This window comes from Mus musculus, chromosome 13 (genome assembly GCF_000001635.26).
Source record: "Mus musculus strain C57BL/6J chromosome 13, GRCm38.p6 C57BL/6J".
NCBI lineage: Eukaryota > Metazoa > Chordata > Mammalia > Rodentia > Muridae > Mus > Mus musculus.
In genome coordinates, this window is record NC_000079.6 from 118762814 (window position 1) to 118783705 (window position 20892).

General features: G+C 36.2%; 1 protein-coding gene across 1 annotated transcript in view; it reads left to right on the forward strand.

Annotated features, from left to right (window-relative positions):
- The window catches only part of Fgf10 (fibroblast growth factor 10), a 77875-nt gene that overhangs the window by 48115 nt on the left and 8868 nt on the right, over nucleotides 1-20892 (forward strand). Inside the window, exon 2 of the mRNA NM_008002.4 lies at nucleotides 18693-18796. Within this exon, the coding sequence (NP_032028.1) occupies nucleotides 18693-18796 (104 nt within the window). The remainder of the gene's footprint in view (nucleotides 1-18692; nucleotides 18797-20892) is intronic.

Sequence of the window (20892 nt, forward strand, 5' to 3'; positions counted from 1 at the left end):
TTCCTTTACCTTTCTTGAGCTATCCTTATTAAAAGGATTTTTTATAAAATGTAATTCTCAGACTGATGCTAAGTAGGACACTAGCTATGAACAGGACTGGAAGCTACATTTGAAGCTTAACCTGGTAGAAAGTCTAAACGACTTTTATAATCTACATGGACTTCTAGAATTGAAGAGTAGTCATTGCCCTGTGTCATTAAGACAAAATGTCTGATCATTTGAACATCTCTCTGTGATTATTAAATCATCTGGGAGTGTGAAATGCAGAAACTGGGGCTTTATTTTAGGTGATCTGTGGAAATGTTTGATAGAAACTACCCAACCAAGCTCATGAACAATCTAAGCCATGTGTGGTTTCACCCACTAGAGGGCAGTGGGACATACATACCACCCAGTACTGCCTTCATTTCTAAAGTTGGGTTAAAAGTTCTTGTAAGATCACCTTTTGTTGCCAAAGGGGGTAAGCATAGTTCCTTGAAAAGAGAAACAACAAAGTCATAGTAGGTTAGCATGGGGAAACTCAACATGTGAGGTTAATGAAATAAGCAATACACGGCACTAGCGGATAAAATCAGATGCCAAATCCTAAATTGTAATGTTGGCTCTTGTTCCTAGATCACAGAGCTATAAAGCTGGGGAAAACTTTTGATACTCACCTCTAGGGCAACCATCTCAGCTTACAGATGAGAAAGCAGACCATGAGAAGTTAACCAGCTTTTCCAAAACCAGAGTTTTACAGTTTGCTAAGACAAGGCTGAAACAATTGTCAATTGGGTTCCAACCAAAAGAAAAAAGAAGGATTTAAAACTATGCTAAGCTTTTCTTTGTATTATCCCATTGGTAAAACGTGGTTTATGCCAACAATGGTCACATGCCATGGCATAATTCCAGTAGCTGTTTTTGAGCGGTGTAAAGCTACAAATGAATGTTTAGCGTTTCTTTCTTTTCTTTTCTTCTCTTTTGTTTCTTTCTTTCCTTCCTTTATTTCATTATTTATATTCATCTGCACCTACATTCAGAACACAGCTTGGATGTTTCCAGATCAAGCCCAAAAGTGTCCACTTGTAAACATTAACCAATGACTAAGTATTGGGTAACCATAACATGGCACTCATTTACATTCCTTTTAGCATGATGCTTGTGTGACTGTGACTCTTGGTGGTCCTTGGTTCTGTGTAGCTTGGCCAGTAACCACTTCTCCTGAGTTCCACATGGTTTTTGCAAGCAAGATGGGATCAATAACATTGTTTCAGACACACATATGTAAAAGGTGTTGAAAATTGGACTAGGAGATGTTCATTCATTTGAGAAAGTGACAAGATTCCACATCTAAAAGAGTCCTAACTGCTTATATAACAACCTCAGCACAAATGAAAAAAATAATTCTGTGTTGAAAGCACAGAGAGTCATATTTTAATGTCTTCTTCCTCTCTTTTGTTTTGTGTATTTGTTTTTTATTTTTGTTTTCTTACCAAGGCAATTTTTTTATGAATGTGTAAATTACATAAAATGTATGAGCATAGTCACTTGGGTGTTAGTAGATATTTTACAAACATTTTATAAGGATCTAGATTTTTTTTAGTAAGGCTCCAAAATGAAAACTGTAGTGGAGAAAAGTATTTCCAGAATGAATGATCCTAGCAGCAGATCAACTCTTCAAATATGTACCTAAAAACCTAAAGGTCTATCTGGTCTACCTGAGATCCTATCCTTACAAAGGATTATGTCTGACCAAGATGTAAATTCAGCTCCCAGAAACATCTTTAAGTTATTTTTTCAAGTTAAAAACAAACAACAAATACACTTACCTTGTCTACCATTCGAACATTTGACTGAAGTCACACAGCCGTAATCTGACCAAGAAGCAGTTATACAATGTGTTTTCCCTCAAGTTCACCTTTAATTATCAACAAGAGGAATGTAAAAATCTAATCACTATGCTTGATTGGAGAATAAAGAAAACAGCCAAATAAGGATTTAAACTAATGAAAACCTTTACAAAAAAACCTGATCAGTTGAGTTAATAATTTTTAATTTATAATTTTAACAGCTTATAAAATTTTAGCATTTAAAGTATAATTTAGATACTTTCTCAAGAGTAAGATTGTATACCATTATATAATGAGTATATGTTTCTCTTAGTAAAAGTACAATAACCTTGAGTCCAGACAGTATGATTCACTGTGTGTTGCTTTCCAAATTCACATACATATGCAGATATTTCAGGAAAGAAATTATTCAGGCTGATTCTACAAGTTTCATCTAAGAGTTTCTTTCCTCTGACCCTCTTATAATAAAGGAATGTGTCTTGCAATCACTACCAGCAATGTTAGTGGCACACTCGTGTTTATATTTCAAATATGCTTTTCATTTTCTGAAACAGAGGCAAATTCCTGGTGATATCTTAATGTTTAAAAGTAGTTAATGCCAAAAGGCTTGGACCTGTTCTAAAACTGAATATTTCCCAGATGTTCAGTAGGGTTAAAGGTAGAATAGCGAACAAAACCCAATTTCCTAACCATGTTAAACTTACTTAGATGAATTTTAAGTAAGGATTAATTAGACAGTAGGACCTATGAGTAGCTGAAGCCACAGAGATAAAAGGAAGAGTCTGTCTCAGTTGTAACACAAGACCGCTGCTGAGAATGACAAGCATCACCTGTCTCCTAATACCTTGTTTATGTCATTCCTCTAACTAGCTTGATTTTGAAAATGCAACCCTTTTAGAAATTTTGAAAGGTTATTTACTGACAAATTTAGAGATTGGGAACAACTACCAGATGAAGGGTGAAATAGTAAAACTACATTTAAAATAAGTAAGTCATAGATGAGTTCAGACATATAAAAGGCCAGCTTAGGAAACACAAGAGGAAACCACTATCAATGTGGCTTATTATAGACAAGCACTGAGAACCCTATGTCTCAGTGGGAAGCCAAGCTGGCTACTGTCGGAAAAGAAACTGTGCCAACTCATAGATTTAGAAGCTCTGAAGATGAATTAGAGCTAGACTCTTCTTAAGGCTTGGGAACTTTCACCTGGCATGCCACTAAAACCAGGTGTTTTGTATTGGTGACTGGTAAATTTTACTGAACCATTTAAGTCTAATTCATAAATTTTAAATAAAATGTTTCTGGCATTAGAAGAATATTCATTTGGTGATATTTTTATTTAGATTATAATGTGACTATGGGTTCTGGTTGAGGTTAAAAAAAAAGAATAGTGCAAACTTAAAAGGCTAGCATCAAACATATCAACCAAATTTGAAATAAATCTACTTTGACAGATATAATAAAAAATAGACTGTACAAAGCTAAGAGGAGTCAATAACTTGCATCATTTCGCTAATAGAAGACCAAAGTCTACATCCATAAATCTTCAAATATGTCAACCAGTTATTTTAGATAGGAATCTATTTGAATAATTTTCCTTATGGGCACCCTATTCTTCGATTTAAAAACATTTTATGTCTACAGATAAGGTTGTCACTAAGGGTTATGTTTTCACATATAGGAGTATGGTAAGGTCTAAGGAAAATATATAAAAATCTTTCTGGGAAAGTTATCTTGTTAGAAAATGACTGATTTTATATTTTCTCCTATGCCAACAGATTTTGCTAACGTGAATTTTGATATATTTTCCAGTGTGGGTGGCTTATGTAGTAGTCAGCTAGCAGAGAGAAATGGAAAGGAAAAACTATCAGACTCCACAAGCAGGACACTTTCCATTCTCTATGGAGGTCACACCTTTTCAGGATAGTTGAAGATGAAAGCAAATCAATTATTATCGCATACTCAATCCTTGAAGTCTGCATTAGACAACGTCTAAGGAGATGTCTCTCAAGCTCTCTTTCTGCAAATCAAGTTTGTGTAGCTGGACAAGACAGGTGGCAGAAGCCTGGGCAATTAGATCACAAAAATTAGGACCACAAATGTAAGCATTAGTGGCCATCTCTGTGGACTGGCAAGTTGGAGAAACAACCAAGACAGGAGACAGAGATAATGAAGAAGAGGGGTGTTAAAAGGCTGTGTTCTTCCTGGAGCCTTTTAAGTCTACCTAAAGGAAAGATGTTGACATCCACTTCAGAGTTAATAGTGTTGAATGACTGTGAAGGCAAAGAAGGAGGAGGAGGCTGTTTATTCACTGGAGGAAGAAAGATAGGATCCGCCACTATGTCAGAGAGCTGTTAGGCACTCAAGAAGAAAACACTCATCGGGGTTTTAGGGTCAACAAACAACTGTTTATATTGGGATATTTGCAGCAGACTTCCTTACCTTCACATCCCTGGCCAAGCTTCTCAGACGAAGAACATCCAGCGCTAGGGTTGGGACACTGGTCTTTTGTGCTTAGGTGACCTCTTTTAGAATTCTCTTTTTATAAAGGTTCCCAAGACTCTGCACTAGAAACGGGGAGGGAGGGAAGGAGGGAGGGAGAGAGAAAGAGAGAGAGAGAGAGAGAGAGAGAGAGAGAGAGAGAGAGAGTCAGTCCTTCGTGCTTATGAGTGAAACAAGTGAATTTAGTAAGAAAACCCGGAGTACATTCTCATTTAGATTCGCAGTTCTTTTCTATCTTTTATTTTCCTGGAGTATGAAGTGGACAGTGGCTCTTTTGTTTCCCACAAGGGTCTTAAGCACTAAACATCAAAGAATGCCAATGAGGTTTTCTTAGGGTTACACTGTGCCAAGTGTCTTTCAGGGTACTAGTGTGTAAAATACACATATATAAAATCAGGTGAGGATTTCTTCCGTAGACTCGACGTTGCTGAGCATAGAAGACAATCGTAGCTCTCCCGGCTTTAGCCTCGTTGAGCACCATGCCGGTTGAGTACCATGCTTAGGGTTGCAGAGTGGCAGGCAATTAGAGAAGGAAACGCTGGCTTCCGTGTTTTCACATAGTGTCACCTCGGAACTTCAGAGGTGAACTCTGGAGGACGGAAACCAGGGGTTTGTACTTCTTCCTTCTATCTAAAGGAAAATGAGTTTGATAAACATATATTTCCCGTGAGCACTTTTCAGATTAATGAAGTTCTCCCAAGGCCGTGTTTGGACATCTTCCATGACCCTGCACTGCTAGGACAGCATGAAGTAAGGGTGACAGATGAGGCCAATATGAAGACGTAAGTGTGCTGTTCTTTCAGCAAACCACGAGCAGGTTGCCTCTCTTCTACCTCCATGCTATCCTCTTTCTTCTTCATGGCTCTCTCCTTGACTGTGTGGCCACAGGTCAGAGATGTGAAACAGCTTGAAACCGACATACTACAAATTTCCCACAATGCCATATGGCCTAGCTTATGCCTAACAGAAAGACATTTAGCTGCCATTAGTTGTATTCTAATCATAGCAAAAATTGTTCAATTGATCGTTCTTTCTGTTTCTATTATCTGCCATGGTTTTTTCCCTTTTGTTTGTTTTTTTTCGTTTTTCTTCTTTTCTTTTCTTTTTTTTCTTTCTTTTTTTTCCCCCCTTAACTTTTAGAGGGAAGCTCTATTTTTAATTGATTGTTTTGGTTAGTTTTTTTTTTTTTAACATTTGAATTTAAAGTTGTTTCCTGGTTGTTCTTTTGTGTAGGACAGATGTGCATGTATCTACCTGTCTATCCATCCATTGAATAACAGCAATATGTGAAAATCATGCCATGCCTTTGTGCTAAGTTTAAGTTTATTTTCATAAAATTTGAAAACTACACACATATCTCCTTCTAACAATTAGATAAGGACCCTAACTTTTCATCTGTCAAAATATCATTTGTAAGCTCCTTATGTGAAAATAAAATTACTTTGATTCTTATCCCAGAACAACCCTTACTGGGATACTTCAGTGTTTGTATTAAAATAAGTAGGTTCCAATCAGTTCCTATTCTCATCTAGAATTATCAAGAGAAGTGGAAACAACTGAAAAAAGAAACTGAGCATTTATCAGGCTGTTGGTGCCTGCTAGTTCTTATTTCATTATTATTATTTTCAAGATTATAATACAATTACAACTTTCTCCCTTCCCTTTCCTTCTTCCAAACCCTCCTACTTACCTCTCCTCACTCTTCTCCAAATTCACGACCTCTAAAACCACTGTTATTGTGTGTGTGTGTATTTGTAAGCACACACACACACACACACACACACACATATACATATATATATATATGTACATATATATATATATTCCTAAATATAATCTGTCCAGTCTGTGTAATATTAACTTACCTGTATATATATTTTCAGGGGTATTCGTTTGCCACTGGGCAACCAATTATTCTTGTAGATATTTCCAAAATCCTATAACCTAACATAAATAGCCAGAACTGGAAATTTCACAAGATTTTTCAAACATCTTTTTCTTCCTAGCTAGTGATGGAACTACTAATTATAACTAATTATTGATAATACTTATCATAAGAGGTCGATGCCTCTCACCAAATGTGTAATTGCCCAACAGTACTTCAACCAGTCAAGATTGATCAAATCGACCCATATTCTTCACTGTAATGTGCTACATACATTATGTAATAAAGAGTGTTACTGAAGAGTTTTTTCAAGATATAATATTATAGTTATTTAGTGTATGCTTGTGTGCACATATATGCTTATTGAGCCCAGGACCTTGCACATGATAAGTGAGTACTCGACAGTGGAGCTAGAGCCCAAGCCTGTGCTGGGGGTTATTAAACACACAGCTGAGTTAGATATACCCAAATGAAATTTAAGACAATTTTAGCTTGTATATTTTTCTAACTCTTTTTAAGTTTTAACATTCTTGAATAAAATACAAATGAAGCAAAATCAAGTGTGTGTGTGTATATATATATATATATATATATATATATATATATATATATATATGTGATGAACAAACAATTGGAGTAAGTCCAATGATTTGATTATTTTGTTCAGGGTTTCTTTTGTTCTGATTACTTTTAGGATTTGATTTCTTGTTAATCTCTTTCGTCCTATGGTTCCTTATCATAGTGATACTTTATATGTATGGGTACTGGAACTGAAATATAATTATAAGCTAGATGTTCTAAATATTCAATGTTGCTTTCAAGTCATTTCACTTATAATGTTGCTCAAACATCCTCCAACTAACTCTCCCCCCCCCTCTCTTGTGTGTATGTTGTGTATGTATATAATATTTCTTTAAACTATAGTGCTGTGGATCATAGTATTGTAAGCACAGCTTTGGTACAAATACGTTCATTCTCTTTATTAACTTCTTTGCATATTGAATTCCTTCCTAAACACTCCTGCTGATTATTTGTACCCAATGTACCATAAACCTGCCCCCCTTATCCATTAGTTTTCATTTGAAATCTTGCATTTTTCTCAAAGGGCAGCTTTGTTTCTCAAGAACATACGGCTTTAAACCTATGTCAGCATTGGTTAGTATAGCATTGGTTTTCTGATAAAATACTATACTAAGACAATTTACTCTCTTGTCCAGGAGCTCATAATGTGTCAGGAAGAATTCACTCTTTCTAAGAATGTCTTTACAGATTGTTAACCCAAGACTTAATGGCAACAACAAAAGTGTGTTCAGTTGGGACTTTTAACACTTTTACCTAACACCCTAACACTCTATATCCCATATACAATTACTGAACTGAGCCATAAATTTGTATTGTGGTACCTAGTCTTCTTGAGGAAGGAGCAGTCCTCCTTCATCCTGTGGGGGTAAAGAAACAAGGTTTATTCCTAGAACTTTTCCCAGCCCAGAGCTACTCTCTTGCTGTCTAGACTAGAATGTCTGACTCATTCTACTTTACCTTTTGTCTTTATGTGATTTCAAACTATTGCACCAAGCAAGCACTTTACATTAACTTATGAAAGTACCCACTCCAGCCTACAATGCAAAGTAATGCCTGTACTTTAGTAGTGATAAGAAATGAGTGCATGGTTTGTCCACAGCCTTGTTTTCTTTGTCATGTGGGTTGTACAAATACAAAGCGTTTCCATGGACTTTGGGAATATCACTTCTATACTTGGCTTAACTCACTCCTGCTAGTTAACTCTAGAGAGATGTGAACTTCCTAAGTATGGAGACATAATGTCTCATGGCCAACACCATGAATTACCAAACTGAGTAGTTAATTATAAATGACAAGAGAATATAGTTTGTCAAGTTACAGTTATAACTGAAAACTCTGTAAATACATTACACAGTCAAATCAAAATTCACATTTCTAAGTAGCCATAGAAAGAATTTAGGGCTAATTTATATTGTTGTGAGAATTTGTCAAACTCATAACACATGTAAGTGTTTGAGCCATGAGTTTGAACCCCTAAAACTTGTTCCATGTTAAGTATTTTACTACTTAGACCCATCCGTGTTTATCTAACATATGAACTCTTCAACACAACAAATAAGACTTTCTCGTGGGGAAAAAAAAATCAGTATGTGCTCCAATGACTCATTTTTCTTCTAATTAAGGCAAGAAAAGAAAAAAAATACTACATTGTAATTAGGTACATTAGAAAATTTTACTTTAAAAGTAATAAAATGGTAGACATTTTACTAGGCTATCTTAAAGATAAATATCTGCATTAACATAATGATAATTTATTGGACTATTCCATGTAGTAATTCATCTAACCCTCTGTGTTAACTTTAAATTTTTTTCTCCATTTATAAATAAAAAGCAATGGTCAGAGTCAAATAGACTGAACTGTTTCTGTGTAATGAACAAGATGAATTAGTCTATAAAACATAAAGCTGATATAAAGTCTTTTCCTGGCTGCCAACAGTTTATAAATGTTTACAGGAGCCTCAGGAAGAATATAGACTCAGGATTTACTTCTGGTCCTAAGTGACCTTACTACAGGTGCTTGGATAAGCTCTTCAATCTCTCTGGATCCCCGGGTGTCATCTCTAGTACAAGAGAAGGGATATGAAGCAGACATTCTCTACATTTCTTTAAGCTCTTCTCTGATTTTACAATGGGCTAAAACATAGCCTTCCTTGAGAGTGAAATACCTTCAGTTCTTCCCACTTAAAAAACAAAACAAAACAAAATAAAAATAGTGTTTTTATTTTGTGATATTTTATTCATTCTGAGGCCGTTATGGTCATGCCTTAAATTAGAGTTATCACAGGCTTTGGTTCCATACAGATTTCTGAAAAATGATTTATAGCTTAGTTTTATGACATAAAAAATGCATAAGAATTAATGATTGCCAAAGCCCCTTTACCCCAGTAGATCTAACTTAAGCAGCTTTTTGGCTTCTACTAATGCAAAACACAGCTATAATATCATGAATTACTTACTGATTTCTCTGGAAGAAATAATGCTACGATGGTTGTGCTTAGGGAAACACTTCCTGCACAAAATCGCAGACTTTTTCTTCCTTCCATGTTTGACAAAGACCTGAGTTATATATGAATTCACTCAGGGTTTTCTCCACAATGTGAAGTAAGTGGGCAATGTTTTCCCTAGAAAAGATTTATTTCAATATCAGAAAAAATTTTTATACAATGTGAAATACAACTCTGTTCATGGCTTTGATTGCCAACACTTGGATGGGTCCTTCTGGAAGTATCTGCAGCTCTAAACACCTGTGCTTTGTACTGTCCCTACCACAGCACACCCCATGTGATCTCATTTCAAACTGGGACAGCTGTTAATCATACACAAGCACTTGCTTTACCCTAGTTTGTCATTAAATCCTTTCCTGGTTTGTGAGATAAGTTTATATTAGAATTTACTTGGATGGTTTTAAAGAGCTCACTGTGAATCCTGGACCTGGAAACACACCATATCTGTCTTTCTAGGAATATATGCTAATGGAAGGTAATGTTTCAAAATATAACACTTGTGAAATTCATAAGTCATGACTCCTGACATGTTCAAATAAGAATAGGTTTAGTCAAAGAATACACATGGAGGGACCCATGGCTCCAGCCGCATATGTAGCAGAGGATAGCCTTGTCAAGCATCAATGGGAGTAGAGGCCCTTGGTCCTGTGAAGGCTCAATGCCCCAGTGTAGGGGCATACCAGGGCAGGGAGGTGGGAGTAGGTAGGTGGGTGGAGGAACACCTTCATAGATGCAGGGGTAGGAGGGATGGGATAAGGGTTTGGGGGGGCAAACCAGGAAAGGGGATAACATTTGAGATGCAAATAAAGAAAATATCCAATAAAAAAAAAGAATAGGTTAGGGCTGTTTGTTTTTGTTGTTTTTAATCTTCACTGGGAAGAGACTTAATAAAGCATTACCTAGATCATGCTCTCTTATAGACAACTCTATAGAAGATTGTCTTAATTGCTAATTAATGTAGAAAGAGCCACTCTATTGTGCTACCAGTCCTGGAACAGGAGGTTCCTGAATAGTAGAAGAGATAAGAGAGCAAGAAGAGAGAAAGAAAGGATACAACTATGCAATTTATTTGCTCTTGACTGTGGGTGTGATGTGACTAATTGAATTCTTGCCCTGACCTCCCTGAAACCACAGCCTATGACCTGGAATGATAAGCCAAATAAAACCTTTTCCCCAAAGTTGCTTTCTATCAGAGAATCTGTCATGGCAACAGAAAGGAAAGTAGGATAACCGATGAGACAAAACAGCTAGAAAAATGTCTAGCTGAGACTGTGGAAAGACACATTAGATCACTAACTCCAAGTATTTGTTGACTACCCTGGGGCATAGGGCCACAACACAATCAGGGGCCTTCTCTTCCATTGATGAGAGATAAGGCCATCCTCTGCTACATTTGCAGCTAGAGCCATGGGTCCCTCCATGTGTATGCTTTAGTGTCTGTGTTTGGTGACTGTATATGGAATGGAGTCAAGTTTGATTTGTAAGAAATATCTTAAACAGAATTCAGCAAGTCAGCAAAATTTTAAAGAATTATATTTGGATTTCGTGGTAATATTTCTGACATTATTAAATACTAGATCAGTGCCAGTGGGTTGACTATTTAAAGTTATACTTGTATGTGTGTGTGTGTGTGTATGTGTGTGTGTATGTGTGTGCGTGTATGTGTGTTTGATGCTGTGTATGAAACACAAGACTTTGAACATGCTAGATAAATTCTCTGTCACTGAGCTGTATCCACCAGACCAAATGCTCAAACTTTTTCATTAAATTACCAGTTAATTAAATACAGTCTTAAATGTGTAATTCTTAGGATTGGCCTCCGTTCTGATCCATAAGATCAAACTGATGTCTCAGTTCTTTTCTATGTCTTGGGTTACTAAGTGAGAATGTAAAAGACCATTTGGTCTTTAAGAAGATAGGAAATATACATCTCCTCATGGAACATTGGTAATGACTTTTCTCATTGGACCTCATTTCTTTTTGTAATTCTCAATGTCAAGTGTCTTGGAAGACACTGCAGCTTATAAAAAAAAAATAGCTGGCCTGCATTATGCAGAACAGGAATCCCATGTCTATAACTATACCAGATACCTCAGACTTAGACTATTCATTGGCTCACTATGCTGTCCTTCTTTGAAAAAAAAAATCATTTTAGAAAAAGCATATTCTTTCAACCCTGGGTTGAAAGGCTGGGGATAAAATGAATCCCAATTGTACTGAACCAGTGTCACAACCATGAGCATAACATTAAGGGCAACATACAGATCTTTACTCCTTAGATTATCAATACAAATCATTTGAAGATGTCCATAAAAGTTGTTGAAGTCTCCTAAATTTCCTTTAACATTTCTACAGTCATATTTGTAAGAAAGCAAATCTGATAATAAAATCTTTAATAAAATATTTATATTTTTATGTTATATGTATGCACATTTCGTCTGCATGTATGTTATGTGCATCATGTACATGCCTGGAGCCAATGAAGGGCAGAAGAAGGAATTTGGTTCCCGCAGTCCTCTGCAAGAGCAGGGCATGCTCTTTACCGCTGAACCATTCTCTAAACCCTCTGATGATATTACTCCAAGTCTTTAACGACACGGCCAATGAAACAATACATGTATAGTGCTTAGGTCCCAAATTCATATTTTGTCAGTTCTGTAGCTATCAAGAACCCCACTCCTGTCATTCAGAAGAAAACCCTCTTCTAGTCACAACTCTCAAAAGCTTTTTCCAGGGAAATTAAAGGCTGCCATTATTTGTATCTCTTCCTGGGTTGGTTCTACCCCTCTCCACATGGTTTTGCCTCTGTTTTTGTGCCATCAAAGCTGTCCCTGCCTCTGAGCTGTAATGTACAGAGCAGTGGGTGGTCCTTGCACTGGCGGAAAATTCACATGCTGGAAAATCTTATGCCAGGGTCCCAGCCTAGATCTATGGAGTAGAAGAACCTACCAATCTGTGTTTAAACATGCTGTCCAGGTTGCTAAGGCGGTTTGAGTTTGGAGACCACAATGGTAAATTAGTTAACCTGCCACCATAGTGATCCAGCTGACAGGACACAGATTTACTAGCCTTTCCCTAAAATGCCAACACCCTGTGAGCACTAAAGCAGTTTGTCCCAATAAACAAATAAAAATCTAAGAGTCCGGAGTGCAACTGACTTTCCTGTATTGTTTAGTTATCCAGCATCAGGGGTGCAAACCCTGGTTCTTCTGCTTTTGCATAGCTATTGCTTAATTCACTTCCAAATTTCATGACCTCAAGTGTGACCTTGCAGTTCCTTTGAAAAACATGTGGTAAGTAGAAACAGGAATTAAGGGAAGGAGAAGCTAACTAAAAAAAACAAAAAACAAAAAAACAACAAAAAAAACCAACTCCCCAAAATTTAATATCACATATATTATTTTGAGCTACACTCAACATAGTGATTACTTACACATTATTTCAAAAGAAATTAATTGTTGAATTAGCCTAATACACTATCTCAGACAGGTCAAAAACATGTTCTCATTGCTACTGTATGCAAAATAAATTTTAGAGTGCTTGTAATCCAATATGACAGATGTGACTCCAAAATAAATGATATTTTATTTTGATTAAAACCCAGACAGGTTCAAACTGGTAGTAAACTAACAGACAGTAACATGCCCAGCTCCCTTTCATAGGGCAATAATCTTTTTGATCTTTTTTTTATATCAAATATTTATGGAATATTTTGGTGACACAGAACATCCAAGATTTTGGTGAGAGTTTTTAACTCTACAGGCTCTGAATGATGTTTTTTTTTTAATTATTATCATATAATCATCAAAGGGAAAATAACAGCACTAGAGACTGCTCCAGACAATAGGCCAGCTGTTCAGACAGTCATGGTAATGGAGAGAAGGATTATGGGAACTGGGGTCAACTCTGTGACAAAGGTAACTGAGGTTTTTTTTAAAGGAAGACAGATAGGGTCTGTATTAGTACCTTTTCTGTTGCTATGACAAAATACCTAAAACTGTGTACCATGTAAGGAATAAAGGTTTATTTGACTCATCATTCCAGGGGGCAGAGAGTTCAATATCAAGGTACAGACATCTGTCAAAGCCTCCTTGAGGCATCATTGGTGAAGAAGAACAGATTAGCTCAGGTCTCTCTGTGTATGTAGCCATGAATGCCACCACAGAAACCTACCTTAATCGTGGGTCTCTATTTAGCCATAAATGTCATCATATAAATCTACCTCACTTTCATGACTCTATCGAAACCTTTGGTATATTACTAATAGCAGTTTTATTTAATAAAGCTTAACACTGTAGAAAGAGTAAAGGCTTTGTATCCAAATATCAAATCAACTATATTCAAGACAGTATATGCCCACTAATTTATATAATTTTGCCAAAGCTTTCTCCAGCTTGCAAATAACACAAAGCTTAACTCTGATATATTTTGTTAAATTAATTGGGAATTTGAGTCATATATAAGAGTACAAAGCCCACGAGGGGCCTTTATAACAGCTTTATTTGTGTTACCTATTATTTTCAAATAAATTTAAGGGAGTTGGAGATACAGCTTAATGGCAACATACAAATATTTTGTTGTCTTCCACTGATCAAAAATGAACATTGCTTAAATTAAAGATCCTACATGAAAAATAACCGTTTAACACCATGTTCAAAATTCCTCTACTTATAATTATATTAACTAATAGTTGAGCATATATTCAAAATTTATTAAAAAGACCCTCTAGATTTACAATAACTTACTTATAACTGATATCAAATATACCTTAAAATTCATTTTTTCTTTGAATTCATTTTGAAGTTATTTTTAATTTCATGTTTCTTTTAGTGAGATATGAACTTATTTATTCATAATTTCACAAATAGGACTCCTAGCAAAAACAAAAATTGTAGATTTTAGAAATGCCCCCATTTTGCCATGCACAGTCAATTGATTCTCTTGGCATTCTTGACTATCTACCAAGTGTATATTATGAACAACATGTATCTATTACGGTTCTTTAATGAATATGAATTATACAGGAGATAAATCCCAGTGTGATTCTTAGGGGACCAAATGCATAGCCATGACCTGCTGCATACTTCTCTGTGTGCCTACTTAAGCTCTGATGTACACAACTGAAAAGTGAGGGTGACCAAGGTGTTCTTCCATGTTAGCATAGAGTAGATCAGTTTGAGGCTCTACAATTACAATTACAATGGGAAAGAGGGAGAGATTTAACTTTAAAAGATTTAAATTGTAATGCCATTAAACTAAACATGACATATTTCAAAATATTGATTAAAACTAGCAAAGTATCTAAGTATTTTAAATGTCCTTGGGCTTGGTAATAGATATCTTTACCACTGAGCCATTTGTCCGAGTCTCCAAAGCTTTTACTAGAAATAATTGTAGCATCATATAGGTTGCAAAAATGGAGAGAGGTCCCATATACCCTTCACTCACTCTTAAGCAGGAGACTCTTTCAAATGGCATTGCATTTTATGTAGACACATACAAATATAATAGCAGCTGATCTAACAAACCTCAAAAAATTCTGGAGTTCCTTTCCAAGAATGATCCATATATATCTATATCTATCTATATCTACATCTACATCTATCAATCAATCAATCTATCTATCTATCTATCTATCTATCTATCTATCTATCTATCTATCTATCTATCTATCTATCTATCTATCTATCCATCCATCCATCCATCCATCCATCCATCCATCCATCCATCCATCCATCCATCCATCCATCCATCCATCCATCTATCTATCTATCTATCTATCTATCTATCTATCTATCTATCTATCTATCTATCTATCTATCTATCTGAGACACCTGCAGACTTGGTTCCTCCCAAAGAGGTGTCCACATACACAGGTGCTTGCAATAAATGCAGCCACTGTCTGGGTCCTATGAAGCTTTGAAATTATGAATTGGTGACCTGTGGTACAACCCAGACTTACTTTCAGAATTCAAAAGGGCATTAAATCACCTAAGTCTTTCCTTTTGTTCTATTTTGAAAGAATAGCAAACTTCCTTTGAAGGCAAAGGTAAACTTATTCTGATATAATCATTAAGCAATACACATACATTCTTGAGCATCATATGATGGCCCTTAAATATGTACATTTTAATGTCTCAATTTTAAAATGCTTTAAAGTAAATATTTATATGCTTGCCCAAACTAGATATAAAGTTAAAAGGGGGGGGGTGTCAGTCCTTTAAACACTGAGTTCCCATTTGAGGTAAAACACAGAGTTCCAAGTGTATTTTAGCAGATTCTCTGACACGTTGTGTGCCAGAGTCTCCAAAGAGCCAGCCATGGATTTGGTGATATTCATACCATGTTGTTTCCTTTATTCAGCTTGGTCTCATTTTTTTTGTTTTTTGTTTTGTTTTGTTTTTTGAGACAGGGTTTCTCTGTGTAGCCCTGGCTGTCCTGGAATTCACTCTGTAGACCAGGCTGGCCTCGAACTCAGAAATTCACCTGCCTCTGCCTCCCAAGTGCTAGAATTAAAGGCATGCGCCACCATGCCCGGCTTTGCACTCCCTTCTTTAGAGGCACAGAGGCTTAAATTTTTTTTTTTTTTTTTGTTTTTTTTTTTTGTTTTTTTTTTTTTTGAGGCTTAAATTTTTTACATCACATCGGAATGCCACGTGCTGTCTAGTTAGTATCTTCTCCTTGTCATAAGTTTATTAAAGTTTACCCCCCCTCTGAAACTCTGAAATTTTCCCAAGTGGCACCCCAATATCATTGGGAGAATAGCATGTTGTCATTTAATAATGAGTTATATTGCTAAATGGTTTCTTTAGAAACCAATTGTAGGAAGGAGAAAGAGAAGGAAAATGAAAATAACCAGATGTGAAGAGAGAAGCCACAGGACTGAACTTGTCTTGACCTTGTATGTGAGCTATATAAATTATCTTTATCATTTATTTTCTAATCTATAACTGATGACAAGAATGGCAATACCTCCTTGATGAACAGTTATAGATATTACAGTCATTCACCACAAGAGAGCACTTTTTAAATTATTCAAATGAATATGTGTATGAGTACCCTGAGGGCAACAACCAGCATAGGGTAATGTAAAAGTAAATTTTATTCACCTGATGTAATTGTTGTCTGGGAGGCTTATTGCCTTCATCTGCTAGGCCTAGAATGTTTGCAGCCTCTGAGATTTGTTGCTGAATAAGCTCACCCTTCCTTGTTCTTTCTAAGCTCTACTTGGCTGGTTCAACTCAGATGTTCCGGATCAAAGTCCTCTCTCCCAGATGACTTATTCAATTTGGCTTTTTTGCGTTGCTCTGCTTGGCATCAAACTAACTCTAGCAATCTTTTATAATATTCTAGCTCCTTCTCATTCTCTTGCTCATTCTGTCTTTCCCTGTGTCTAGCTTGTTCTCTCTTCAATCAGTCTCTATAAAACTCTCCCAGTAAAACTGCCTCCTCTCTCTCTGAGCTGCTCTAACTCCCACTCTACTGCACTGGTCTCCACGAGCTCTACTGTATCCTATACTGCACTCTCTTCCTCCTGTACTGCCTGCTCTACCTTAAGTCACTTCCCTTTGCTCTCTCTTCTCTTGAGAGTTGAGCATATTCTGTCCCATCAAACTGTTCTTTGATCCATCACTTGTTCATCCACTCAATTTGACATCACTTTCAAACATGGGTGGTTCCTTCTACAAACTCTCTTTACCTTCATCGTTTGGGATTAAAGGTAAATACTAAGGGCTTGTCTGTATTCCAGTATTCCAGGCAGAGGGATTAAAGGTGTGTGCTAAGGGCTGAGCCACACTCTAACTAGAAATAGGTTCAAATATCCTGTAACAGGTAATAAATATTAATGATGTAAACATTGTCCCAAAGTGCACCTTAGAATCTGGCCTTGCAAATGCAGTGGGATGTCACATTAATGAAGATTGTGTTGTATGAGGCTAGACATTTCCTCTACACATGGATAGAGGTTTTCCTGCACAAGTCTCCTTTAATGTCAACTTACTTGTTCTCTCATTTCTTCTAGCTTTTAGTAGTCTAACCTGGAAAAGAAAAGGAGAGAAAACATTCAAGTTCTGAGTATAAGCCATTTGTTCCGTTGTGGGGAAAAAAATCTGAGGATACATTTTATATGCTACATTTAAGATGGTGTGTGTTATGTTAGGTGATACACATTATGTGGGAACTTACGATTTCCTTCCACCACATTATCTGGCTAAGCCAATGAAAGTTTTATCTGATGTATGGAGAAGTTTCATAACTTTGGGAAGAAGTTCCAAGTTTCAGAACTATTAGGAGAAAACTTGCCTCTAATAATAACAGAAGCTCTGAGATCTAGGCAAATTATAATCATTGTTTTATGGACCATCTTCACTGCAAGATTCTGTGAGGAAATATTATGTTGGCCACTTTTCAAATGATGCTGAGATGTGGGGCAGTCTCTTGACTTCTGTGGGCACTTCCCAATAGATGCAGAGCCATGAGTCAAATGCATATACCCCATTTCCAATGTTACACTCTCTTCACTGTCCTGCTCATCCAGCCTGAGCAAGCTCTCTTGCAAGTAATGAAGTCAGTTTTATTCTGAGATCTTCTTAGGCAAAACAGGTGGGCTTTTGCATTCTGGATCAAATGACTTTTCCCACATATGCCTATAAACTTTTCAAAGAATATCATCGTTGCATACACCAAACTCTGCCTTTTACTGGAGGAAGTGGTCTTCTTTGCTAATTACTACTTCTGTCCATTTTCCCTTCCTTCTAGAAAAAGCGATAATCCCTTAACCTGGAGTATTGTATCTGCTTTTGTAAGATGGTGTGGATGCTAAGACAAGTCTCTCTGTACCTCAGAATGTCAACACGTTGGCCAAAGAAATGAATTTATCAGTTAAAATGCAGCCAAGGGATTTAGTTTATCTAGATGTGCTCCAAAGGAAAAATAGTTTACCATTGTTTTTACAGATTGAGGTAAATCTGACAGATCTTTGACATATGCTACGGATTTAATTTAATACCACAGTACAGATGTAGGCTCTGATAAGTTTTTTTTTTTTTTTAAATCTAGGCTAAGATGAGTAGAGTAGTTTCAATATTTATGGGGTTGAAATTGCAGAGATTGCAAAGGAAGCATTTTAATTAAAACAGCATTCTCCTGTATATGCTCAGATTCTGTACAAATGGAGGGACAACCTCTCAAAGCCTCACTCCTGGTTTGCTATACTCCCTGGGGTTTTCAACACGTTCAACAGTTTTGGCTCAGTTTGGCTATCCCATTGTTTGTCTTTTGCCTTGAGGATAATAGAAAATGAACTTTATCATTTGTTTTGATTTTTACCTTCTCCCAGCTAAACATGATGACCCTTTACAGCTCATCTTTGTGATTGTGTGTTTTAGGTGTCCTGGAGATAACATCAGTGGAAATCGGAGTTGTTGCCGTCAAAGCCATCAACAGCAACTATTACTTAGCCATGAACAAGAAGGGGAAACTCTATGGCTCAGTAAGTAGCCTGATTTTGTTTTCAAAGCACATTGTATTGTTAGTACCAAAGATTTGGATGGTTTCCTAGAGAAGACACTGAATGGCTTTGCTGTCATTTGATCGCTACTAATAGGATTCGCAGCATCTCAAGGGCTGGCAAACAGCTTGTTCAACTCTATAATCTCCCGAACTGTTTGCCAATGAGTCTACTAAACAGGCCATTACTAACATTTGTGAATGTTCAGAACTGCAAGCCAATCAGGCTTTCACGGAAGCATCTGGATGAAATAGTGTAGAGACTAGAGATGACAACTTGGAGAAGAATCACTTAAAACAAAAACATTGGGTGGAATGGAAGATCATGCACTATGAGTATCTGCCATAGCTGAAAAGTAAAACCACAGCTCAGATGCTGTGTACTTTGTTAAAATCATAAATAATGAAACATACCTAGGAATTTCACATACCTAGGTAATAGTGTTAAATTTTAATTATGCATGAACATTATAGACATTATGTAAAAACAAAATACTGTCCTCACAATAGGGTCTACTTCTACCAAAAAAAAAAAACTACATGTAATAATAAAGGATACTCTTTTAGTAAGGTCCTCATGTGCCTTGGGTAGACTGATTAGTGTTAAGTACTTTGAATATGTTAATATTTGAATTTGAATATTAGTGTTAAGTACTCTTCAATTTCAAGTTCAGTTCATTTAGAAAAAGTCTTTTTGACTGAAACCTCACATAAAATAATAAGTATTTAGAATTAAAATCACAGTCATAATTAAAACAGTATCATTCATGGTATATGATTTAAACTTTTAGAAGAAATGTCTTAATTAAACATGTGGGTAGCTACTGTGTGCCAGATACTGGTTATCCTGCCTCCCAAGGATATATAAGGAAGAAGTTTAGAATAACACATGGTGATGTACAACTCTGGTCACAGCACTTGGAAGGCTGAGGCAGGAAGATCACATATTCTGTACTAGTGTAGATACATAGAAGAACTTATTTCCAGACAAAGCAAAACAACTCCTTCATTCATGTGAATGCACACATATACACACATACAGAGGGAGAGATTGAGAGAGAGGAGCAATCTTTGACTTCAAGCATTTTATACTATATAGGGGAAACTGTCAACAAATACAAAATAGTTATAGAACAACTAGCTTGTATTGTAAGAAAAGACTGTTAGTAGTACAGTAGCCTTGTGATGACGGCAGAACTCTGCTTCAATCTCTTAATTGCCATTTTAAGTATAATACAAGCAGGACAATTAATGACTATGGATATGTCTTGCAGTTTTGATCCCAGCACTATACTAAAAATCACTAAATGAATTTAAATTTTTCTAAATTCCACTATAGAGGAATATATGGAATATAGATACATAAACTTTTAATTATATTTTTGGAGAATATATAGTAACATTTGACACAGGTATTTAATAAGCACATCATTTTCTAGCGAGATATTTTATATTTTCACATTTTTCATAGATATCAAAAATTAACTTTCAATATGTAAATTTACTTTCTTAATTAGTATAAGGGTGGTCAGTAGTTCTTAAACGTGAGTAAGCTTCAAAATCAGTGCGAGGCTTTGTTAAACAGCATAATGATGGAACACAGTCCCACACTGTCTGATTCAAGTTTAAGGACTAAGGATTTATACATTCAATGAGGTGCCCACTGCTGTCTGTGTTATTGGTTTTGAGTTGAGAACCATACGTCTTGAAATGATCTAGCTTTGTTTTTTATTCATATCAGCTCTGCTGTTAAATGACAAGCCAGTCATACCAGGACAAATCCTGGTATGAGGGCCACAGGAATTTTAATTCAATTTCTTCATTGCATATTATTCCCCCAAGAAGCCTAAAAAGGCAGTAAAACATTTTTAAAAACAGCTCTATTTAGGGCTTTAAATTCTTACCACTTTTGAAAAAATAGTGTTTTTGCTTTTGTTTTTATTAAGCATGTTTAGGGCCTTGCCAGATGGCCCAGCCTGTAAATCTTCGTTCTCCCAAATCTAACAACCTGGGTTCAATCTCCAGAACTCATATGGTAGGACAATGATGACTCCCACAGTGGTCTTCCTGCTTACACAC